The 25,876-nt window shown below is 42.5% G+C and overlaps 1 protein-coding gene across 2 annotated transcripts in view; it reads left to right on the forward strand.

Annotated features, from left to right (window-relative positions):
• The window catches only part of RPP40 (ribonuclease P/MRP subunit p40), a 431,856-nt gene extending 406,198 nt beyond the window's left edge, over window positions 1–25,658 (forward strand). For both annotated transcript variants that reach the window (XM_044066823.1, XM_044066824.1), the window contains one exon: window positions 24,892–25,658. In XM_044066823.1, the coding sequence (XP_043922758.1) occupies window positions 24,892–25,090 (199 nt within the window). In that variant the 3' untranslated portion in view covers window positions 25,091–25,658. The remainder of the gene's footprint in view (window positions 1–24,891) is intronic.
• Window positions 25,659–25,876: the final 218 nt, after the last annotated feature.

The raw sequence follows: 25,876 nt of genomic DNA on the forward strand, positions 1-25,876 counted from the left end.
GCATCTGGCGTTTGTAATAAAACTGTTAAACTACCTGGGATACACCGTGAACAAAAAGAAATCAAAACTAATACCTTCTCAACAGATAATTTTCCTGGGTGCCAGCTTAAATACAACCACCCAGATGGCCTACCTCACGCCAGACAAACAAGGGCAACTGTCTCAATACTTCAACAAAATGGCAACTTTAACCAGACTAACTACAAGGAAAGTCCTGCAGGCTCTGGGATTCATGGCATCTTGCATCCTACTGATACCATGTGCAAAGCTGCATATGAGGAAACTACAATGGTACCTAAAAAACTTATGGTCTCAACACAGCCACAGCTTGGAAACAATTATACCACTCATTCCATGCCTTCAAAGGGAATTTTTGTGGTGGGCTCAAGCATGCCAAAGAAACACAGGTCTCCCGTTCTGTGTACCTCAAGCAACTCAAATCATCACAACGGACGCCTCAGACTACGCCTGGGGAGCACACCTGGCAGATCAGTGCATTCAGGGAAAATGGTCCCAAAAAGAGAAGCACCTACACATCAACCAAAAGGAGATGCTAGCCATGCAAAATGCTGTTATGACCTTCAAAGACCTACTGCATCCAGGCCAGCTATTGATAAGGACAGACAACACCACAGTCCTGTGGTGCATAAACAAACAGGGGGGAACTCATTCATACCCCCTGTGCAGGCAAGCCATGACCCTGTGGAACACAGCACTGGAATTACAAATTCAACTACAGGCACAATTCCTGCCAGGGAAGGAAAACACACTGGCAGACAACCTAAGCAGAAATATGACAGACCCACATGAATGGAAGTTGCATCCTCAAGTCTTCTCAAAGATAACTCGGGCATGGGGACAGCCAGACATAGATCTATTTGCTACCCACAGAAATTACCAGTTGAAAAAATTCTGTTCAAGGACCTATCATCCACAGGCCTGGAAAGTGGACGCACTCTCCTTCAGTTGGACAACATTGACAGTCTATGCCTTCCCGCCTCTTCCTCTACTGGCCAAAGTTCTATTAAAAGCCAGAGCAGAGAGGCCTCACATGATTCTCATTGCTCCAGACTGGCCACGACAGCACTGGTATCCTCTCCTAAAGAGCCTGTCACACTCACCACCATGGATACTACCTCTAGTTCCTCTTCTGTTGTCCTAGCACAACTACAAAACCCTTCACAGCCAGCTCAAAACCTTAAATCTAGCTGCATGGAGAATACCTTAATTTACCAACAGACTCTCCTCTCCAAAGAGGTGCAGGATGTCATCTTGGAGGCCAGAAGACCCTCTACTAGAAAAACATACTCCGCCAAATGGAAACAATTTTGTACCTGGAATCAAGAAAAGGGCCAGAATCCTTGGGTAATAAATACACCTCAAATTTTACAGTACCTAGCCGAGATGTTAAACAGTGACCTTCCCTTCTACTGCATCAAGATCCACGCTTCAGCCATTTCTGCACAATACAATACAGATCCCCCTTTATTCTCACATCCTCTATTAAGGCAGTTCCTCAGAGGGGCAAAAAATATAAAACCCCCACGAAAACCACTGGTCCCAGCTTGGGACCTCAACTTTGTATTGTAAAAGCTGACCCTGCCTCCCTTTGAGCCGGCTTCTTCAACAGAGTTACAATACTTGTCGTGGAAAACAGCCTTCCTTCTGGCCATTACCTCAGCATGAAGGGTTTCGGAGCTACAGGCCCTCATGGCTGTGCAACCATTCATCATTTTCCATCAGGACAGAGTCTCCTTACGAACCAACCCTACCTTCATGCCAAAGGTAGTATCCAGTGTAGCTTTGAATCAGACTATTATTTACCTACCTTTTATCCAAATCCACAGAACAAAGGAGAGAGGCTACTACATTCCATGGACATTCACAGACAACTTCGTTATTACTTTGACAGAACAAAGTCATTCAGGAAATCTGAGCAGCTCTTTGTGTCCTACGCTACAGGTGCTCAAGGAAAGGCTATTTCCAAACAGACAATTTCAAAATGGATAGCCCACTGCATACGCTTTTGTTATTCTTTTCATGGAAAACTTGTGCCTGTATACATCAGATCCCACTCCACCAGGGCTACAGCTACCTCTGCAGCTTTCCTCAGGGGGGTCCCTACCAAGGACACTTTGGAAGCAGCTACTTGGAGTTCAGTGCACACTTTCTCCAAGCACTACCACCTTCCACTATACTCAAAATCTAGAGCGGGCTTTGCCACAGCAGTCCTGCAGGGCATCCTAGCCCCTCCTAGTTCCAATTAGTACCTACCACCCTTACTTAGCTTTGGGATTCTACCCATCTGTAATGACTGCAGCTGTATGCACGATGAACATAGTACAGTTTTGTATCTACCATAAATGTAGATGTTCGAGTGCTCATACAGCTGCCGTCCAGGTTACCCTCCCTCCATCCCCTCTTAGGACAGACCTTATGACAACCTTTATCATACAACCTATTTGGGGTATTCTTTTATGGTGTATTTGCTTGCAGCTACTGTTTTTGATTTATCTACATTGCATGTTTGCATAATATTATATTTTGCCTTCCTTCTGGGGGCACCTGACATCTGGGGCAAGAAAAACTGAAAATAATGGTGTCGGCTGCCTCTTTTATACCCCTGTCGCACTGACATCAGGGAAGAAGCGACAACAACCGACGCCGGACCTAGACTTTGGAATTCAGCCGACCGAGGACGCGCCTGACGGCAGGATAACCCATCTGTAATGACTGCTGCTGTATGAGCACTCGAACATCTACATTTATGGTAGGTACAAAACTGTACTTTTTCATTGCCCTGCTTAGGATAAGAAAGATATGATTCAAGTGTTAAGTTAACTTATCGGTAAAGGAAGTATTCCAGTACAATACAAGGCAGTACCCTCGTTCATTGGTTATCAGCTGACTTTCCATATTAAAAAAAAAAAAAAAAAAGTCTTTATCTTAGATCTATTATTCCTTCAGCTTTTCCATCAAGGGTGGCAAGTGTGATACACTGCCCTGACTTGGCAGTTGTATTTTGTGAAGTGGAAGGCATTCTTGCTGCACATACTGGAGATCTTGATTTGTTCCAGGCACTTCATTGACATGGGACGCTTGTTCATTCACACACATGATACATACTGATGGCAGCTGTGCATATTGTGAACTTCTTGGAGGGGGGCAAAACAGTTGCACTGTGTTGTAATTCCTTGAACTATTCTTGAATCTATGCCCACCTTTCAAAACAATTTTCCCTTTGCAAATTTGAATTTTATATTTGATAAATCTGTCCCCTTTTCAAAATAGCATTATCATCTCATGCTTACCTTTTGTAAAATGTTTTTGATAGCATCATATCTGCCCACAGTATTTCCATGCTCCTTGGCTTTATCTGTAGGAAGCCAAAATGTGGCTTTTTCAAAGACTGAGTGTCTTAAGATAAGCCCACATTTATTACTAGAACTGGTTTCTGAGCTGTGCTTAAAGCAGTCATTTTTTGTCCCTGTTGTCTTTCCTGGGGAATAATCAAAACAGAGGAGAGAGAGAGAGGAGCCCTTCATACCTTGGTATCCATTACTAGATCAATTTTTGCCTGAAAAGGGTAAACACATTTATGAAGAATAATGGCAGTTGTTTGCCTCATTTGCTTCAGGTAGGGAGGCAGTTGTTTCAAAGTGCTCTGATACTGCAGTGTATTTTGCCATCCATTAGTGAATTACCAATTGAAAATATGCTGCTGTCAAAGGGCACTCTAGATCAGAGAGATTTCTTCTAGTACTTGTATCATCCATGGCTTCTTATTCATTGTTTCACACATTTACCAAGCATTGTTGCTTTAAATGCGATTCATGATGATGGGCCTGTTTTGGCACCATTGTGCAGAAGTACTTGAGCCTTCGGAGCCATTGCCTTTTTTAATTCTTCAGGCTCCTTACCCCCTTGGAGGTTCTGGCAGGTTTTAGAATTGTTGGTACATTTGATTTACCTACTGCAGAAAACCTTCAAATTCATGTAAAGTGAACATCTACATATTATGACATAATCTGCAAGGAGTAGTTTTTGTATTGGGTACTGACTACTCTCTTGCTGCTGTGATATGTGTGGGTGGTTTCTTATTGTGGATGGATGCCCCTGTAAGTCAGTCAAGTAAATATAATTTTATATAATTATGCATGTCTTGCTTGTTCTTTCTTGTAGGTTGTATTCTTATTTGTGGCATACAAAATTGAGAAGCACAGACGTGTGTGGACTACTTCCATGGTGTGTGTGATTGTGACTCCATATTTCATACCCCTGGAGAAATGCATCTATCTCCACGCACACATGAACAATAGAAATTTTAAAACTTTGTCAAGCTGGTGATATTGAAGGCTTCCTTACTGATCAGCTGATAGATATGCCTATATGTTAAGAGATGTGGCCTTAGAGAGACGCATCTTGCAATCTTCAGTTTTTTCCACCTAAGTATCTCCCTTGGAGATTAGGCAGTGTTCTAGAACCATCAGCATCTAGTCATCAAAAAGGCTGTTGCACCTGATTTTCTTCAAGAAAGTTGAAAGGATTTTATTTTTTGTTCCTCTGAAAGGTCAAGGAGAATCAGGCCCTTCCATCCAGACTAAGAACCTCATTGATTACATCAGGAACTTCCACGTTCTAGAGGATGACAATACAAGAGATCTTATCCTTTCTTCTACAGGAGACCTTAATGATGTTGCTGGACTTGAACACCTTATGGCATTTCAGTAAGCTCCATAGGAAATTCCTTCAGCTTGCTGTGGTGAACATAATTTTTATTATAGGATGTGGCTTTTTTATCTGTCATATGTGCCCAGAGTGATCACCAAGGTTTTAGCCCTCATTGGGTGAAACCTTGATAGAGAAAGGGTCTCCTGGTGTTCACCAGATTGATTGGTTAATTTCAGGTGATCCCATCAAGGGACTCCTTGAAATCTGCTGGCTCTGTGATCACTGTAAACTAAGAGAAGACCTCATTGATTCCCCCTGAATGAAATTTCTCTTTATAGCTGGAGAACTTGACATTTTGCAGTATTGGCCATTTCTAACTACAGAAAGTACCTCAATGAATAGAAGAAATCAGAACAAAAAAAAAGAAAAGCAAAAGGAGGTTTTGTTTTGAACTGAAATTGCTCTCCTGTCTTGGTGGGGCTGTTGTTTGTAGATCCAACCAAGCAGAAACAGATACATATAGACTGTCTTGTATATCATAGAAAAAATAAACAAAGGAAGAGCTGGGTGCACTCATCACAGGATAAAAATTTACCTAGCCCTGTCAAAGGTACTAGGACCAGGGGTGGTAGAAAGACTAGTGCAAAGTCCTTCCAAGGATGATAGAGATCTTGTCACAATGTAAGCCCTGATCCAACAGATGATCTAAGAGGCAGTAGAAAACAGTAGTCCACAAAAAGTTTAAAAAAAAAAAAAGGTTAGCAAGCGAGGTGCCTGGAAATGGAGTAATGGACACTTGAGATAAAAAAAATATATATTTTTTTGCTTTTTCTATGCAACTAACCCATTGTTCCCAAAAAGGGATTACACTGCAAGAACAAGAGAAAAAATACAGAAGAGAAAAATTATTGAAATAAAAAAAGACAACATATTCTCTCTTTAAGATCATTAATTGACCAAATAAAAACAAAATGATAAGTAGATAATAAAACATTGAGTGAGCTGGAAAAGGAAGCAAAAAATGAAATATTAGAGAGAGAAAAAAATCTAAATCACTGGTATTTGCAACATTAAAAAGAAAGGAGTGGACCCGAGAGACAAAGCAAGAACCTAGTATGGTGCAAAATGTCACATTAATTTCAAAACAAAGATATTTCTACAGAAAATCAGAAAGAACAGGAAACACAAACCGAACAAATTCACAGCCAGGAAGAAGAAAATTTAAGAGAAGACCTGCTAGATTTGATAATATTGGATAAATATAGTAATCCAGAGACTACCAAAAGTGAATAAGAAATGAATTGTTAAAAAAAATTAATAAGCCAAATTAATAAAGTAATTGGACTTGCAAAGAGAGATCCACGCAATTTAATAGAAATTAACAAAATACGTTATTGTGCAGTAAATCTAATAACAGTCAAGCTACTGTGAAGAAAGCATAAATTAAAAGCCCCACCATGGAAGCACCATCTAGAAGCGATTGTGAAACCGTTAAGTAAAGAAGTATCATTATTGGGAGAATATAGAAAGGATTTCAGTCTAAAACATATTAGAAAAGTGAATGAGCTAAAAACAAAAATACATCAAAACAGATCAGGATTTGAGTTGCAGTATCTCTACGAATAAATGAAAAATCTCTCTGCAGGCTGAAAAACCTAAGCGATACACTGAGAAATATAAAGAAAGGTACAAAACAAACAGTTTAGGGATGACTCAAAGAAATTGTACAGTGAGCTAGGAAAGGAAACAGCAATAGTTGAGATACCTCTAAGATTTGAGGAAATTAATGCATTCTAGAGAAATATCTATGAGCTCAACAAGGAGGCTGAATGATTAAAAGAAGTAAAAAAGCAATTAAGAATTTCTGATATAGACGATATGGACCGGAATGAAGTAACTGTTACTGAAATGGAGATAAAGTTAAGAAAGGCTCATGAGTGGAAAACACTGGGTCCAGATGCAATACCTAAGTTTTGGTTAAAGATATTACCATCTTTACACTATGCTTTAGCCTTGAGTAAAAACTGCTATGTACACCCAGAAATGGCACCAGACTGGCTCACATAGAGGGAAAGCATGCTCATACTTTAAAGTGAACCTGCAAGTCACCCAATGAACTGTCAACCAATAACCAGTCACTAAACAAAATGTAAATTATATGTAGTAATTGATGCAGATGGAGTATACAAACATTTAGATAAAAATTTATGACCATGGAACACAAGTGAAATAAGAGCGATTCATATGTAAAGTATAGTTGTGTAAAATCTTACCATAATGGTAGATGTCCTTGTCTTCACCACTGCAGTATTCATTACTTATGAGATTCCCTGTCATGAAGCCAGTCATCCGGCCATTTTCCCAAGTCTAACGTTGCTTTAAGGTACGCTGAATGTCACCTACACACTCCTTACATAGCATATGGCATAAAGGTGAAGTTCAGGTGTGCCATCCTAAGAACTGATTGCCCCAGTAGGAACAGCAGTACAAAGAAAACCATAGAGCACCTGCACATTCAGGAAGGAAAAAAAAAACTAGGGAGATTGATGGAGGGAGTGAATACTGCAGCAGTTAAGGCAAGGACATCTACCATTATGGTAAGATTTTATGCAACTGTACTATGTTCTTGCATTCACCGGTGCAGTATTCATTATTTATGGGAGAGTGTCAAAGCTCAAGAAGAAATGTGGCATGAGGAAGCAGTAGTAGAGCCTTCTAAGAAGCCATGAAGAAAGCCATTAGCAAAACCAGCTCTAGCGATACCTCCAACCTGTAATGTTTGGTAAAAGTATGCACAGAAGTCCAGATAGCTGCTTCAAGAATAGAATTAGTGTCTGAACCCTTGAAAAAAGCACCAGAAGAAGCCACAACTCTAGTAGAATGAGCCTTTACAGAAGAAGGAAGGCTCTTGCCATGAAAAAAGTATATGAAAAAGAAATAGCCTTTAAAATCCAAGTAAAAATAGTTTGCTTTGAAACAGCCAATCCTAAAGACCTCGGATGAAAGGAAACAAACAACTGATCAGATTTTCTGATAGCTTTTGTTTTATCCAAATAAAATCTGAGTTGTCTATGCACGTCTAAGGAATGCACCACCCTCTCACTGTCAGATTGCAGAGGGGGGGGAAAGTAGGCAAATTAATAGACTGATTAAGTGACAACTCATTAACCACCTTAGGCATAAAAGTAGGATTAGTGCTTAAGGGCACCCTGTCCTCTTGAAATGTCAAAAAAGGTAGACAAGCATAACGGCTTGCTAATCAGACACCCGTCTGGCAGAAGTAAGAGCTAACAAAAGAATTGTTTTCCAAGAACAATATTGCAAAGAAGCTGAAACAATAGGCACAAAAGGAGCCCGAGTCAATTTCTCCAGAACGAAATTAAGATCCCAGGGAGGAAGAATAGGCTTCCTGGGAGGTCTAATATTAAGGACGCTTTTAAGAAGTTGCTTTAGCCTGAAATCTAGAAGCTAATGGGGGAGTTAAAGGCAGGCAAGCAGAAAGAGCTGATAAGTGAGTTAATAGAAGAATAGGCCAAACCAGCATTGAGCAACTCCCACAAATAAGAAGGAACCAAAGAAACATCCACAGTAAGCGGGTCCAGGTCACGAGAAAGGCACCAAATAGAAAACCTCTTCTATTTAGATAAGTAGGATTTCCTAGTAGTAGGTTTCCTGGCCTCCTGCAGCACTTCCCAGAATAAAGGTGTCTATGAGGGATCTAAGCCTGATCACCCACAGTGTTAGTTGAAGTGTGGACAGGTGGGGGTGGATGAGTGATCCCTTGTCTTGTGTGAGTAGGTCCACCCTGTGAAGTAACTTGTGATGATAGCCCTGTGCTAGATGCAGAAGTAGAGGGAACCAGTGCTGTCGCAGCCAAACGGGAGTCACCAGCAGGATTTTGGGAACATCCTGTTGAATCTTAAACAGGACTCGAAATGAGAGGAAGGGGAGGGAATACATAAAGAAACATTCCCTTCCAAGAAAATGAGAGGGCTTTCACCTTCCATACCAGAGGACCTGGGACTCTGGCACAAAACAGAGGAAGTTGCTTGTTCAGAGGGAAGGCAAAGAGATGTACTTGAGGAGTACTCCACTGGAGAATGATGTCCAGAAACACATCCCTGTGTAGCATCCATTCTTGGGATTGAGTGAAGGACCTGCTCAGAGTACGTGCTACAATGTTTTGATCTGAAGTAATATGAACTGACTGAAGAGTCACTTGATGCTTGACAGCGAGATCCCTAACCAGAAGTGCCAGCCGGTAAAGAAGTTAAGATCTTGATCCAGTGTTGTTAATCTTCATTCATTCCTTACTGAAGGGTGTTGGTTCCATCCCTGGAACCGAACTGGCCATTATAATAAGCTCGCGCCACCCAGAAAATCTCTTGAGCTAAGCTTTTACCCATAGTGTCCCTTTCTATATTACCTCAGATCTTGTTTGCAGCATACTAAATAAAGACGTGTGAAGCCAGCTCTCGGCCAACTTATTTAAATTTTTTTGAATTTGTCTCTTGTTAAACCTTCCTTTTTGTTGTTTGCATATACTTAGTTAGCCTCTTGTTAGTCGCATACTTGTTGCTTGTCTGTGTGTGTGTCCCTCTCTTTCTTATCTCCTTTTTACCAAGTGTGGTACTTTTTGTACCATTGCTGGTACAGGCCTTCCCTTACCTCTGAGGTATTTCCCAATAACATTGTTGGCATTCCCAACTCTTTTGTTCTTCTTTGTTGTTGAAAGTGTGTTTTGGTCATTTTATCTTTTGTGGCTAAATTATATTTTTTGTGCCAGTATGTCTGAGAAAAAAAATACAACTGGTTTTAAGCACTGTGATCAGTGCGACAGGAAAATGCCTAATGTGGACAGCCATACATCGTGTGTCTACTGTCTCGGAGTGCCACACCTATCAGTGAAACTCCCATGTGACATTTATAAAGCATTTAGCTCCTGCACATTGGCAGAACGTAAGAATAAACGTATGCTTAAAGGTCTCCTTAAATCTCCTTTTGCGGAGGCCATCTCTGAGGAGGAGGGCTCATCACCTCCAAAGAAAGAACATGAAAAGAGGAGCACATCTTTACACTTTTCTCCTTACACTAGTGAATCTAATTCGACAGAGCTGAAAGTAAAATTCTCAAAATTGGCACCAACATCCTCTGCACCGGGGCCTCAATCTCCCTCCATGGTGCCGTCTTTGGATGTTCTTCATTCCACATTGCTGCAGTCCTAACCATTGGGTAGTCCGCTGTCCCAGTCGGCCCGAATACCAAAGTATATGGCTGACGTCGGTCAAGGCGCATTAGTCTGACGTCAGGACGTCAGGGTACTAATGCGCATGACCGACGTCATATCCTCAGTCTTTTTTGCCGCATGGTCCGATGCAGAAGCAGTTTTGCGAGTGCAGGTTGGCGTTCTGAAATTTTCTGAAGTCGGAGTTTCAGACCGAATCAAAGTTGGCTAAGTACCCCGTTGGGGAATATTTTGGTTTTTTCTTGCCTCAGTATTTAACCGGATGTCAGAAAAAGTGAATAACTGTATTTCTTGTGGGAAACAGATACCTCATAGGGATTACCATACTTTGTGTATACCTTGTTTAGGGCCTGAGCACGACGTTGTTGGATGCCGCTCTTGTGCTAGATTTAACAAACGCACTATTAAGAGAAGGTTAGACTGTGCCAGGTTAGTTTTGGGAAGCGTTGTAATTATAAAATGCCGCCGGATGCTCCGGCCCGCTTCGTCCAAAAAGCGCAAGGACAAAGCAGCAAAGCCTAGAGTGGAAGAACCGACAGTCCCGGACGTCGGTTCTTTAGAAGGCTCAGTGGAGCCGGAGGTTCTGCCAGGAGTTTCTTTGGAGTCTCAGGGAGAGACTTTACTGTTACAGGATGTGTCCTCTCAGGAGGTAGGCCAGGCTGAAGGGGCTTCTCAGGTGGCTGTTCTTCCCTCTCTTCCTAAGGTGGTTAGAGCCTCCCCTTCTGTTTCCAAGGCTTCTTTGAGAGGCAGGCCAGGTTTAACTTCAGTGGGGGTTTCTCCTAGCTCTTCAGGATCTTTGCCTAAGAAACATATGCTTAAAATGGCAGAGGATTTGATTACTATGATTAGAGGTTCTATGCCCCCTCCTGATAAGAGGCCTAGGGTGGAACCTGAGTTTGAGAGTTCTGAGTCTTCGGCTGAAGACTTGCAGGAGTATCCTCCTTATTCTGATTCTGATGTGGATGATTCTACTCCTTCAGCTTCTCCTCCTGAGGATTTTTCATTTTCAGAGACTCTGCATTCCATGAGGGAGCATTTTAAATGGGAAGGTCAAGATTTCTCTGATTCCAGGAAGAGGCTTAGGGAATTCTTGTTTTTACCCCAGCATAGGCCTTTAGCTATACCTCCTGTTCTGAATGTGGTGGAAGATGTTTTTGCAGAGGCTTCCCTGAACCCTGATTCTTTGCCTCCTGCCCCAGTTAAACCGGATATGTACTATAGGGTGCCTGAAGCTCATAAGTATCTTTTAAGAGTCCTAGGGCAGACCCGGAAACTGTCTCTCAGGGGCCTAAAGGTGTTAAGGCTTCTGTTGTTAAAAATCCTGTTCCTCCTGATAAAGAGGCAAGGGCTTTGGATAGATGGGGAAAGAAAGTGTATACTTCTTCCACTTTAGCCATGAGGGCGTTGAATTGCCAGTTTCACATGTTAAAATATCAAAATTATCTCCTTTCACAATTGAAGTCTAAGGTGGATGCTCTGGCGGAAGGTATTGAGTGTAAAGAGTTGCAGGATTTAGTTCATGTGTCTGAACAGGTGGGTAAGCATTCCTTGCAATGTGGTTTTGATGCTGTGCAGGCCTCCTCGATGGTGGCTGCCACTGGTTCTGTTCTTCGTAGGCACGCCTGGTTGAGGGATCAGAATTTAGCTGAGCATGTTAAGACAAGGATTTTGGATGCTCCTTTACAGTCTGACGTGTTGTTTGGTTCGCCTGTGGAAGCAGTTTTAAAGAAAATGGAGGACAAGGCTAAGTCTATGCAAACTGTTAAAGATTTTTTGCAGGTGCAGCCTCCGAAGTTTAGTAGAAATTGGCCTACTAAGGGATGGACATATCCTGCTTATGATTCCCAGTCTAGGGGTAGGTCTAGGCGTGGAAGGGGCAGAGCTCAAGGTTCTTTTAGGCCTAGAACAGGGAGTTCACCTGCTCAGACTTCTGGTGAGGGCAGGGGTCAGTCCTTTCGTAAACAGACCCAATGATCTGCCTTTTCAGCTGCCAGTACGTTCTCGTCTGGCAGCACCTTTGGGAGGAAGGTTGGCTCTTTTCAAAGAAAATTGGGATTTAATTACCCAAGACAGATGGGTTTTGGATATCATTCACCACGGTTACAGGTTTTATTTCCATACCTTGCCTCCTTTCAAAGGCATGCCAGACATTCCTCCTCTACAAAGAAAAGAGGCTCACAAGCAAATTTCTCTGTTACTCCAAATAGGGGCCATTCAGCCAGTTCCTGTGCCAGAAAGGGGCCTAGGATTTTATTCTCGCCTGTTCCTAGTACCAAAGAAGGGGAACACATGGAGACCAATTTTGGATTTATCTATCCTCAACACTTATCTGGACATTCCCAAGTTCAAAATGTTGACGTTACAACAGCTTTTACCTCTGCTGGGCAAAGATCACTGGATGGTAACTTTAGATCTCAAGGAGGCTTACCTTCATGTGCCTATCAGACTAAGTTGCAGGAAGTATCTGCGTTTTCGAGCTGGAAATTCCCATTATCAGTTCTCTGCATTGCCCTTTGGCTTATCTACTGTGCCCAGAGTATTCACAAAGGTTCTGGCTCCAGTGATAGCTTACTTCAGGCTAAAAGGAATTCAAATCTATCCTTACTTGGACGACTGCCTGATTCTGGCTCAAGAAAAGGAAGACCTTTACAGCATTTGGAATATGTGATAGCAGTGCTAAGATGCCTAGGGTATTCTGTGAACGAAATAAAGTCCAGTCTAGTACCCTCTCAAGACATGTGCTTTCTGGGTGTGAGACAGAATACAGCAGCCCAGATGGCCTCTTTAACCCCGGACAAACAAAAGAATCTTTCCATTTACTTCCATCAACTATCTCTTCAGTCCGGGCTGACTGCAAGGACAGTCCTTCAAGCCTTAGGGTTCATGGCATCTTGTATTCTGGTGCTTCCCAATGCCAAACTGCATATGAGGAAGCTGCAATGGTATCTCAAAATGTATGGACACAGCACTGCCAGGATTTGGACACTGTCATTCAAATAATACCTTGCATTCAACAGGAATTTTTGTGGTGGGCTCAGGAATGTCACCTAAACAAGGGACTCTCTGTGACCCGGCCAGAGGCGAGTCAGATTCTAACGACAGATGCCTCAGACATTGCTTGGGGAGCTCATCTAAATGGAAAGTGGATACAAGACAAGTGGCCTGCCAGACTACAGCATCTACATATCAACATGAAGGAGATGTTAGCAGTCCAGTTTGCATTAATGGCTTTCAAGGAGTTACTTCTTCCAGGGCAGGTGTTGATTCTAACAGACAACACAACTGTCATGTGGTACATCAACAAACAAGGGGGAACACATTCTTACCCGTTGTGCAGGCAAGCAATGATTTTATGGGAGACTGCGCTCAGCTTGCAACTAACTCTTCAGGCAAGGTTTCTGCCGGGAGCACAGAACTCCTTAGCAGATGTGTTAAGCAGACAAATCATGGATCCCCACGAGTGGAAACTGGATCTTCATGTATTTCGGAAATTGACAGTGTCATGGGGAACTCCAGACATAGATCTATTCGCTTCTCCACTAAACCACCAGCTGCCAAAGTTTTGCACAAAGAGGTTTCATCACACAGCTTGGAAAGTGGATGCTCTTTCTTTCAGTTGGAAAAATCTTCATGTGTATGCCTTTCCACCTCTGCCTCTTCTCCCAAAGGTGCTCCTAAAGGTCAAACAAGACAAGCCAAGGATGATTTTAATAGCTCCAGATTGGCCTCGGCAACACTGGTACCCATTACTGAGGAGTCTGGTAAGGAAGCCTCCATGGCCTTTACCTTTGATTCCACACCTGTTGTCTCAGAGGGACGGTCACCTGCTCAATGTCAAGCTTCACTCTCTTCATCTAACAGCCTGGCATATTCTGTTTTGAAACACAGCAGGTCTCAACTTCCTCAACAAGTTTTAAATGTGATTATGGAAGCCAGAAGACCTAGTACAAGGAAAGTGTACGCAGAAAAATGGAAGAGATTTTTATTTTGGAGTGCAGCAAAGAATTTGGAGATTTCTGAGCCTAATTTGAGTGTGGCTCTTCAATATCTTACTGAGTTATTGGACAAAGGTTTGTCTTTCTCTTCCATTAAGATTCATGCTGCAGCAATTTCAGCTCACTATGATTGTGACCCACCATTGTTTTCGCATCCTTTGTTCAAGCAATTTCTTAGAGGGGCAAAGAATATAAGAACGCCACGTAGAGCTCCTACTCCTGCTTGGGATCTCAATTTTGTGTTGGAGAAACTTACTCTACAACCTTTTGAGCCTGCGGCTACTGCTGAATTGAAATACTTGTCATGGAAGACTGCTTTTTGTTGGCCATTACTTCTGCAAGAAGGGTTTCTGAATTGCAGGCCCTTATGGCGGTAGAGCCTTTTTTGATTTTCCATAAGGATAGGGTATCATTACGTACTAATCCTTCTTTTATGCCTAAGGTGGTTTCTAGTGTGGCTTTAAACCAAACTATTCATTTGCCTACTTTCTATGCAGATCCCCAAAATAAGGGGAAAAGATTTTGCACACTTTAGATGTACACAGGCAGTTGCGTTATTATTTAAGCAGGACCAAGGATTTTAGGCAGTCTCAGCAGTTGTTTGTTTCTTTTGCTTTGAGTTCTCAGGGCAAGCCTGTGTCAAAACAAACTATTTCTAAGTGGATTGGGTTTTGCATTGCATTTTGTTATTCCCATCATGGCAAGGAGATTCCAGCTGGGATTAGGCCTCATTCCACTAGGGCTACTGCCACTTCAACAGCATTTCTAAGGGGTGGCAACTAAGGATATTTTGGAGGCAGCTACTTGGAGTTCAGTGCATACTTTCTCTAAGCATTACCACCTTCCTCTCTACTCTAAATCTAGGGCTGGTTTTGCCACAGCTATTTTGCAAGGCATGTTGACAGCTCCTGCTTCTTTATGATTTGCCAGCCTCCCTTACCTCTGCTTTGGGATTCTACCCAATGGTTAGGACTGCAGCAATGTGGAATGAAGAACATAGTACAGTTTTGTACCTACCATAAATGTAGATGTTCGAGGATCCACATTGCTGCAGTCCAATTTACCCTCCCTCCTTCCCCTCTGTGTTTAGGGGTGGTTGTGTGGGTGAGGTTATTCTCTTGTAATTTTGTATATATTGTACATATTTTTGGTGCAGGAGTGTTTGGTGTTTTTGGTTTTGGCCTTGTCTTTTTAGGGTCTTTTGACATCTGGGGCAAGAAAAGACTGAGGATATGACGTCGGTCATGCGCATTAGTACCCTGACGTCCTGACGTCAGACTAATGCGCCTTGACCGACGTCAGCCATATACTTTGGTATTCGGGCCGACTGGGACAGCGGACTACCCAATGGTTAGGACTGCAGCAATGTGGATCCTCGAACATCTACATTTATGGTAGGTACAAAACTGTACTTTCCGGCACCTCAGCAGCCGACTATGGTGCCGGCCTCAGCACCTATTCCTCAGACTCTGACTACAACACCAATTATGACAATACCAACTTCCTTTTCGGCACCAAAAATAGTAATTCCAACACCAGTCACTTCCCCCCTACCTATACATCATGCTGGTTTTTTGGCCTTGGTGCGGTGAAATCGTCCCTCAGACCCGATATTCCCCCTCGGTGGATCCATTTTTTGGCCAACATTGCATCCCATTTCTAGACCGTCCTGACTCCCTGTCAGGGATGTCCACCCGCTCCTCCAGGAACCTTTCGGAACTGGATGTAGTGAGGCTTGTGGATCAGCTTCTGGCGGCCAGAGGTTTTCCAATGCCCTCCAAATCCTCCCTCCCACCCAGAGCCCAGGATTTTTCTTCACGGACTCCCACATACTTTCCTCCTTTGACTCCCTGGAGATATCGGAGCCTTTGACACCAACGCCAGCTCTGGTTCCAGCTTCTTTGGCTCCATTGGTAGACCTTACCATGGCTTCTGAGTCTACACTTTGGGCATCGACTCACTTGTAGCCTGACCATCCTCTGGATCGACACTGGTCTGTAGTCACCGTGATCCCTAGTGCAGTACCTGCTTTTTCCACGGCGCCATCTACTACTGTTCTGGTTGCTTTGGTGGAACCGGATCCTCTCGTGGCTCCTTCCCTGGGAGTGGGTTTGTCGGAGTGGTCTGTGACCCTGGTCCCGAGTTTGTCTTTATCAGTTCCGGGCTCCCATCCCTATTCGGGTGGACCTGCTTTCCAGGTGACGGAGAGGGAACTTGCCTCTCCAGGCTGCCAGCTGGTCCCTTAGGCACCGGAGACCCCTATATACCTTTCCTCTGAGCCACAGTTGAAACAGCCCACTACTCAAGGACATTGGGCACAGGAACCTCAAGACATCCTTCCACAAGGTACCCACTCTGCCGAGTCTTCCTCAGGTGTCCCCGCTTAGGAGGTACCTCACAAGAGATCATGCAGGAAGAAGCACATGGATTCCCCTGAAAAATCCCTCACTGAAGATGCAGACTACAGTGAAGGGGAAGGGTCCCCATGGTCGCCCCCTGAGGATCTCTTCTTTGGAGACTTATTGGAGATCCTGAAGCAGCGGGGGGGGGGGGGGAACGACTGGAAGTCCACCACCCCTTTCTTGGAAGAGTCTGTATTCTTGCAGGCTTTCCATGCCCGGCCCTCTACTTCCTGGGTGACCCCACCTGCAGATGCCCTGGTTCAGCTCATTGTGTAGTGTGCCTGGAAGAGTCCTGATACCATTGAACCTGCCCCCTGGAGACCAGACAAAATTCTTTCTCCTCCAGAGGACAGCCCGCACTGGTCCAAGGGCCTGCCAGTAGATGCTATGGTTGTGGTGGTGGCCACTAAGAGGTTGCCAATGAGAGCTCTAGTGTCCATCCCCGAGTCTCAGGTGATAGACTAGGGAAGCGGGTGTACTCTTGAGCCACCTTCACCATTCAGTCCCTGAACTGTCTGGCACACTTTACCCGGCTTCAGAGAGGTCTAAACTCAGACCTCTCACAAACTCTTACAGGCGCAGTTTCTGATGGGGTACGTGACAAAGTTGCCTCACAGCTTGCCACCCTGGAATCTATCTCTAACTCCTCCATGCTGTTGATTTCTTATTTTACCGAAGGGGCGGCTAGAGCAGCGGGTGCAGGCATTGTCACAAGACGTCATGCCTGGATGCACTTATGTGGTTTTGCAGATCCCTTTAAGCCTACATTCTTGAATGCCCCCATAGAGGCCTCTTCTATTTTTGGCCCTATGGTAAAATGACACTTTAGCCAGGTGTGAAAAGGACAGTAAGACCTTGTCTGCTGTAGGCATTTGTTTTTCACACCACAATGACCCTATTCTGGGAATCAGAGAAGTGGAAAGATGTGGTACAAGAAATCCTAGGGTCCATTCCGCAACACATGTGGTGAGTTTTCTCCCCAGGGCAGAGGGGGGAACTCGACCAGAAGGTGCCCCTGGCAGAGGTGGTCCGCATAATCAAGGGTCCAGAGATTCCTTCTCTGGACAACCCTATTAGCAGTCTTGAAGAGCAGCCCGATTGCTTACCTCTGCAAGCAGTCAGGGGACTATTTTCTCTGCACCCCCTTGCCCGTCAAATGATAACCACAGTGGGTGCAGATGATAATTGCCAGAGGTACCACATCCCCTTCAACCTTTACCCAAGACCGCTAAAGCACATTCCCGACATTCCACCCAGTCAAAGGGAACTAGCAGCTCAAGAAATCCAAAAGCTGCTTCAAAAAAGGGCCATCCAAACAGTCCCACCAGACCACATGGGATCCAGATTCTACTCAAGGTTCTTTTTACTGCCAAAAAATACAGGGGACTGGAGGCCAATTCTGGACCTCAGCATCCTAAACAAATTTGTCAAGCAAATGAAATTCGGGATGGTCAGTCTATACTTCTTTTCTGCAGAAAGATGATTGGATGAGCTTGATAGAGTTTCAGGATGCGTATTACCACATAAAAATGGACAACTGCTCCAGAAGATTCCTCCACTTCTGGCTGGGAGCCAATCACTACTGATTCCGAGCATTGCCTTTTGCTCTCTCTATGGCTCCCAGAATGCTGACCAAATGCATGGTAGTGGTAACAGCTTACTTGAGACTACAATGATTCCAAGTGTTTCCATATTTAGACGATTGGCTCCTCGCCACCCCAGTCAAGCATCTACTGGTTTCAACCACTCATTACACTCTACAACTAATGGAACACTTAAGGATAACAGTAAACAAAGACAAATGCAATTTGACTGCTCCTCAAAGACTGGAGTTCATAGGAGCAAATTTCGTTACTCAGTCTTGCCTAGTCTCCCTTCCACTCCACAGGCTGGAGAGACTCCGATCTCAACTCCAGGTGATACTCTGTCAAGACAGGTCTCCGGCTCAGGCAATCCTCCAACTACTAGGGTCAATGGCAGAGTTGATAATAATAGTTTCACTGGCAAGACTACACATGAGACTCCTGCAGTGGCTTTTACTAATGCAGTGCTCCCCTTTGACTCATCCTATGTCCTTTCAAATCAGGATAACAAATTGGTGCAAACAAGATTTAATTTGGTGGATGAAGCCAGAAGAGCACCTATGGAGTCGCCCTTTCTCTTCCCTCTTAGCCCAAAGCCATAGTGATCACGGACACCTCCCTAATTGAGTGGGGGGGCATTTCCAGGGAAGGGTAGTCCAAGGCACTTGGTCATCCTTGGAGGCCAACCTGCATATCAGTGTTCTAGAACTGAGAGCAGTGCTTCTAGCGTTGCAAGCATTTCAACATGTTCACCCTTCAGGAACGATTGCCATCCAGTCCGACATGTCAGTAGTCTGGTACATCAACAAACAAGGGGGAACCAAGTCTTATCTGTTGTGTTGAGAGGCCATGAGAATTTGGCAATGGGTGTGATAGTTTCCAACTGCTTTCTGATAGCAGCACACATTCCTGGGGATTCCACCGTAATTGCAGACAAATTGAGCAGATGTATTCTCTTGCTTCGAGTGGTCCTTCAATCCTATCATAGCGGCGGAAATCTTCAGTTGCTGGGGCCAGCCATGTTGCAATCTGTTTGTGTTGCCTGCAAATCACAAATGCATCAGCTACTTTGCCCTAATTCTGCAACAGTGGGAGTCCCCGAGGGATGCTGTTGTACATGATTGGCCCATGGGACATTTTTGCTTACCCTCCCCTTCTTCTGATCCCACAGTTATTAAAAAAGGCTCTTTGGTTAAAAAGCAGAGTAATCCTCATTGCATCCTACTGGCCCCGACAAGTTTGGTTTCCCTTTCTTTGGCCTTACCTAGTACATTAATCATGGATTCTGGATCCAACTCTAGAATTGCTGTCACACCCACAGGGGTAGACACATCCGAACATATCAAGCCTCAAGCTGACAGCTTGGTTCTTCCACTTCCAGTAATTGCCAGGCAAAACAACCTATCCTCCCCTGTCTGCCACATTCTTCTGGCTTTAGGTTCACTAGACAATCTCGAAATACTGAAATATTGAATTTCAGTATTTCGAGACTGTATAAGCGAAATTCCACATATCCGAAAACCAAAATCGCAGTCATACACACAAACCACCACACAAATAAAATACACATACACCTACCTAACTACACTACAACAAACAAAATAACACACACAAACACAACATAACATACAAACACACCTACCCTACCTATAAGCAGGATGGCAAGCCCCCCTGCACCCCACATGTGGGGGGGGGCTGTGCCCCCACCCCCCTACTTATATATGCTAATGCTAATTCTGAGGTCGCACTAAACACACAAGCACACAAAAGTCACCACTACACACACACACACACACACACACACGCACACACTAAAATCCCTACCGAATACCCTTATGTAAACACCACTTACATGAATCCCCAGCTAAATCCACAAACCGCACAACACCAGATTTGACATTTCCACATTCAAGATGGTGCAGTTTCGCATAACTGTACTTTCAACTATTCACTCTCGAAATACTGAAATTCGATATTTCAGTATTTCAAGATTGTCTACTGAACCCCTGGCTTCCCATAAACCATCCACCGGGAAACTTTATCTAAGCAAATGGAAAAGATTCATAATTTGGTCTCATAAAAAGGGAGTAAACCCTTTTTCGGCCCCGCTTTCTATGGTCCTAGATTACTTATCTAACCTCCTTCATTCAGGAGCTGCAGCTCCAGCTATTTGAGTACACTTGGCGGCAATCTCCAGTTTCCATAATGGTTTCAAGGACTCTTCCTTGATCTCACCTCTGTAAAACATTTTTTAAAGGAGTTGCACACATTGGTTACCCTTTCAAACAACCAATCGAGCCCTGGAGTTTGACATTAGTTCTACAATCCTTGACTTGTCCCCCCTTTGAATCTGCTACCACTTGCGATCTGAAATTCTTATCCTCAAAAACTTTGCTCTTGGTGACCATTACCTCAGCAAGATGAATTTCTGAGTTGCAAGCTTTGTGCATAAAACATCCTTACTTAGTGTTGTGTAAGGGCAGAGTATCACTCCAGACTAACCCCTCTTTTTTATCCAAAGGTATTTGAGACTTGACTTTTAATTAAACCATAAATCTACCAGTTTTTCTTTCCAAACATTTCTAACAAAGGAGAATATTCACTACATTTGCTTGACATGCATAGAGAATTGCATTTTTACTTCAACAAAACTAAGTCATTATGAATATCTGACCAGTTATTTGCATCATTCTCAGGACCAAGATTGGGGAGACCTGTTTCCAAAGTTACTTTGTCTAAATGGTAGAGAGATTGCATTTGTTTCATTTATCAACGGAAGAAAGCTTCCCAACCATCTAAAGTCCAAAGTGCAGTCAAGTAGATCACATGGTCTACCTCTCATACCTTTATCACTCATTCCAAATTGAATATGGTCGCCAGGGGGAGAGCTTCCTTTGGTTCAATGGTACTCCGGAATAATTTTCCATAGGGCCTTCCAGGAAACAAAGCCATTAGGGGCTCTGTCCCATCAGTAAGGAATGAATGAAGTTTAACATCATCAGATAAAGAAGTTATATTCTTACCATAATGTTCCATCTGTGTTGTTGATCTTCATTTATTCATTACAACCCACCCACCATCCCCCTCCGAAAGATTCAGTTTTGTATATGATCTTAGCTTATAATAGGAAAGTTCCTAGGATAAAGCCTCCGCTTTCTTTCTTTCTTGCTTACGGGCAAACTCGATCTGAGGTAATATAGAGAGGGGCACTATGGGTAAAAGCTTAGCTCGTGAGTTTTTTTGGCTGGTGCGAGCTTGTTATAATGGCTGAGTCGGTTCCGAGTACGGAACCGACACCCATCAGTAAGGAATGAATGAAGATCAATAACACAGATGGAACGTTATGGTTAGAACATAATTTCTTTCTCCCAGTTTGTTGATATACCATATAACTATGTTATTGTCCGTGAATACCTTGAGTGGCCCTGGAGAGAAAAGAGGATGAAAGGCCTGTAGAGCCAGCATAAGAGCTCTCATTTCTTGATGTTGATGTGCTTCTTCTGCTGATAAGGCAACCACACTCCCTGAACCTTCAGGGAGCCAAATGTTGCTCCCCAACCCACATCTGAAGCATCTGTGAATAGATCCTGAGAGTGAAGAGGAGGATGAAAAGGGAGCCCTTGATTCAGAGACAACTGCTGAATCCATCAAAGAAGTTCTTTCTGGAGGCAAAGGAAAAGAGGAGCTGTAAAGTCTAGAGGATGTGCATGTTGAAGGCACACTGACTTCAGAAACCACTGCCATTTCCTTGTGTGAAGTTTGGCCAGAGGAAGCATCGGAATGGTGGAAGCCAGAGCTCTGAGAAACTCCCTGGCTGAAATGGAGGCCAGAGCAAGAAGAGTTTGAAAGTAAGAAATGAGAGCTAAGGCCTTATTGTGGCTGTCTTTATAGGAAATCTGTCTCCCACACTGGCATCTACCCTTCCTGGATGACATTAACTCCCCCCTCCCAAACAGCACAAAAAAAAGAAAATGAATAAAAGAACAAAAACCCCAACTAGGTACTTAAGTGCAACGATGAGGACTTCAAACAGGAGAAATCACCGGAGTTCCAATAAACGGAAACAAAAAAAACTGACTGAGGCAAACAGACCAACAGTTAAAAACAGCATTCATTCTGGCAGCAAAGAAGTTCTGAGAATGGCACTCCTGAATGTCACCTTTATGCTCTGTGCTATGTGAGGAGTATGTAGTTGACATTCAGCGTACCTTAAAGCAGCAGTAGACTTTGGTAGACTGGCTGGACGACAGGCTTCATGGCAGGGAATCCCATAAGTAATTAATACTGCAGCGGTGAGTGTAAGGATATTGAAAGATCATCATTTGATAAGCAAAGCTATAATGGAGAATATAGGAATCGCAGTATGGCATGGATAAATTATAACAAAGCATTTGATAGCATTCTGTATTACAGAATGCTTACAAATGAACAAGATTCAGCACACATTGATAAATTTTCTTGCAGTTACTGTGAATAAATGGCAAAGCACTTTGCAGTTGAACCCCCAAAAAAGGACAAATTGCTATCCAGGGAATGAAATTCCATTGTGGAATATTTCAGAGTGATTTTTTCTCACCATTACTGTGTTTTTAGGGGTTCTTATGATATAATTGAAGAAGCAATTCTTCGAATACGTCTTGAGTGAACTTGAAAGCAAAAAAAAAAAACAGCAAAATTGCGAAACGGCATATAAGCGATTTCTTTCCCTGGGAAAGAAATCGCTTGGCCGCCTCCGTTATTTTGCCTTTTTCCTCACTGTAGTGTGCCCCCCCCCCCCCCGGGAAAAAAATCGCTGTTCCAAGTGTTCGGGGTTGTGAGTTTTCGCTTACATGGGGTCGATAAATCAGTGTTCGCTGATTTAATATAGACCTGCTTTATATTGCTGTCAATCCATTAAACTGCTTACTCAACAGCTTTGATCATGGATTCAGTCTGACTCCCAAAAAATCGTTAAATCAAAGGATATCTCGTTTCCTTTTTGTGAACGATCTAAAATGGTATAGCTCATCAGATAAACATGTGGAACAGCAACTACAAGTCATTAAAACCTTCTCGCATTACATAGGAATGTGATTAGGTCTTGAAAAAGGAAAACTGAAGAACTGAGAAAATCTAAAAGTTGGGGAGGAATGTAATATAAAATATATGGAAAAAGGAATGAACAAATATCTTGGAATAGATGACGGGGCAGCATTACAGCATGAAAAAAATGAGAACAAAGCTATCTAAGGAATATTTTAGAAGACTAAAATTAATACTGAAAACTGCTTTGACATCTAGCAGTTAAGTTCAAGCTGTCAGTCAACTTGCACTTCCTGTTTTAACTTACAGCTTTGTGTTTATTTGCTACAAAAAGAGCCAGTAAGCTTGGTAGGAAAACAAGAAACTTGCTTCATGCTCATCAGTTAATACATAAGAATACTGTTTGCCAAGATTGTATCTCTGTCTCTCTCTCTCTCTCTCTCTTTGAAAGAGACATGGGCCTCTTTTAAATCGAATTTACTTTACTTGTACATTGGTGATTGTGGCTTTGCAAACATATTTATATATTTTTTAATATCATCAGATCCAACCATATTAAAAGATCTAAAACATGAACAAAATAAGTCTAAGATGACCACTTTGCTTAGGTTAGCAGAAGCCTTTAGGAAACGAGCTGGTATGGAAATCCAGCCAAGTGTGTATAAAAATCAGGCAGCAATAGAAAGAGCAAAAAAAAAAAACGAAAGAATACAAGCAAGATCAGAAAAAAGAAAAAGATAAATAGAAAGACCACCATTCTAGCAAGAATGATAGAGATCTACTGGAACAACTGCATGATAAGCAAGAGTTGACATACAAATGTCTCAGAAGAGATGAATTTAAACCAAAAGATAAAAGGTTAATATTGGCAGCCCAAGACGGTGGATTATGTACTGTGATGCACAAAATCTATAGAAGATGCAGTCATATGTAGGTTTTACTAGTACAGATCTAGAAACAGTTGCACATCTTGTTGCAGGTTGCAGAACACTCATGACTGAAGGTTTGTATACTGAAAGACATAACAGTGTGCAGTACAACACAGAGACATCCGAGAGACATTGGAAGCATGAACCACAAAGGATTGTTGAAAATGACAATGTAATTATTATGTGGGATCATCCCGTACCAGCAGCTATGATGGTGGAAGCAAGCAAACCGGATATTGTTCAATAAAAAAATTATTTTCTCAGCAGGAAATGAGTTCCCCCACTACTGTAAAGCCATCATTGGAGTTGAAAACTGGCAATTGTTTCATGGAAAAATACTCTTGCATTTTCTGTCCACTCCACTAGGTAATACTGAGAACAAAATCGGACAAGTTGTCACAAATGTGTAACGTTTGTGGTTGAATGTTTTGTGTACTTGAGCACTGTTATTCAAAAGGGAACTTAATGTGTTATTTTGTTATGCAGCACACTGTCTTACTCAGTTACAGAGTACAAAGTTTTTTATTAGTTTCCCCTTCTGCATGTCAAGTAGCACATTTTTCTGGGTAAGGTACATTTATTCAAAGGACTGCTTCATTGAAGACTGACTTTAAAAATGAAGCCCTGGATGAATTGAGGTGGGGGGGGGTCCCCACTTCAAGGAGCTTCGCTTCTGCAGTTCCACATTTAATACAATATGCCAGGAATAATGATTTGATGCAACAGTCCTGCAAATAAGTACTACTGGCGTAATTATTTTACTTGATCTGTCCCCATCACATAGACTGCAACAGATAATTAATACTTCAGTGGAAAAGATTGATAACAGTAAGTTCTTTAAGCTTATTACAGTAAAGGAAGAGAAAAAGCTGCCAAAATTTTCCTTTTTACAGCCAATTCTCTGTCAGTATGTAAAGCTGTTACTAGTAGACAGTGAAACTGCTTTTGTGGTGCTTCATAAATCTATAGTCAATCAGTTATGTTTTCCAGTCATTGATATTTCACTGAGTTTTGTAATAAAATACTTCTTTCTTTAATTTTCAGCCATTATTTTACTGAACCAAAGCTTACCCCATGGGCAGTCCTAGCAGTGCACGGTTTTGCAGACAGTCCAGTGACCTGGAGAGAAGATGAGCATGGTTTCCATAAAGGTGGAGAGAACCTTTATAGTTTTGTTGTGTTTAGAAATCATGATTATTGGCTTCAAATGGCAGTAGGTGCCAATGATGGTTGCCCACCTTAAGATGATGGATTTTATGAAGAAGTGTCTTACATCTGGGTTCAAAAACTATCCTAAATTCACCTTAAGTTGATGGATTGTATGAAGAAACCTCTTACAAATGGATTCTAAGCCTGGCCTGAACAGTTACATTGTTTAAAGGCAACTGCTTTATATGCAGTGGATTTATTTTAAATGGAAATATTTTGTTTTTCAGTATCACTTTATTTTAGGGAAGGTATTAAACAATATCTAGTCATATTTATTTTTTTATTTTATGTTGTTTAACCATGTTAATCCCATTATGGAAAAGTGTCAATGTTTAGATGAGTTATGGGAGCCTGGATCTTTCAAGTGAGTTGATGATAACACAGCATGTGTGCAACACCTGTAGGTCAAATCCACATCTGCAGAATGAAGTTTATTTACAGATTTTATAATCTTAGTTTACTGATGTCTCTTAGCTTTGTCAGCACATTTTTTATATGTAAATGTAGAAAGCACTCGTTTGCTACACATTGGAACAGAAATTCTTATCCTCCATTGCTCAGATGTATGAAAAAGTAAACATTATCGGTTTTATTTTGCTATATTCCATTGTCCTAAGTGGTCTTTTCTAGGACCCTGAGGTCTAACTTGGCAGTTTGATATCCCTTCCTAGCTACCAGCCATCTCCACCAGCTATATGTTTCTACCCTGGCTTACCCAATATACATTATAAGGAGGGGTTGCCCTCCTTTGATTAGATTAGCCTTCTGGCATGTCAGTACTGGAAGCAGCAAGGAAGAGGTTGAAAATTTTAAATAGTTT

Source organism: Protopterus annectens, chromosome 3.part1, assembly GCF_019279795.1.
Source record: "Protopterus annectens isolate FY-2018-M chromosome 3.part1, PAN1.0, whole genome shotgun sequence".
NCBI classification, from domain to species: Eukaryota; Metazoa; Chordata; order Ceratodontiformes; family Protopteridae; genus Protopterus; species Protopterus annectens.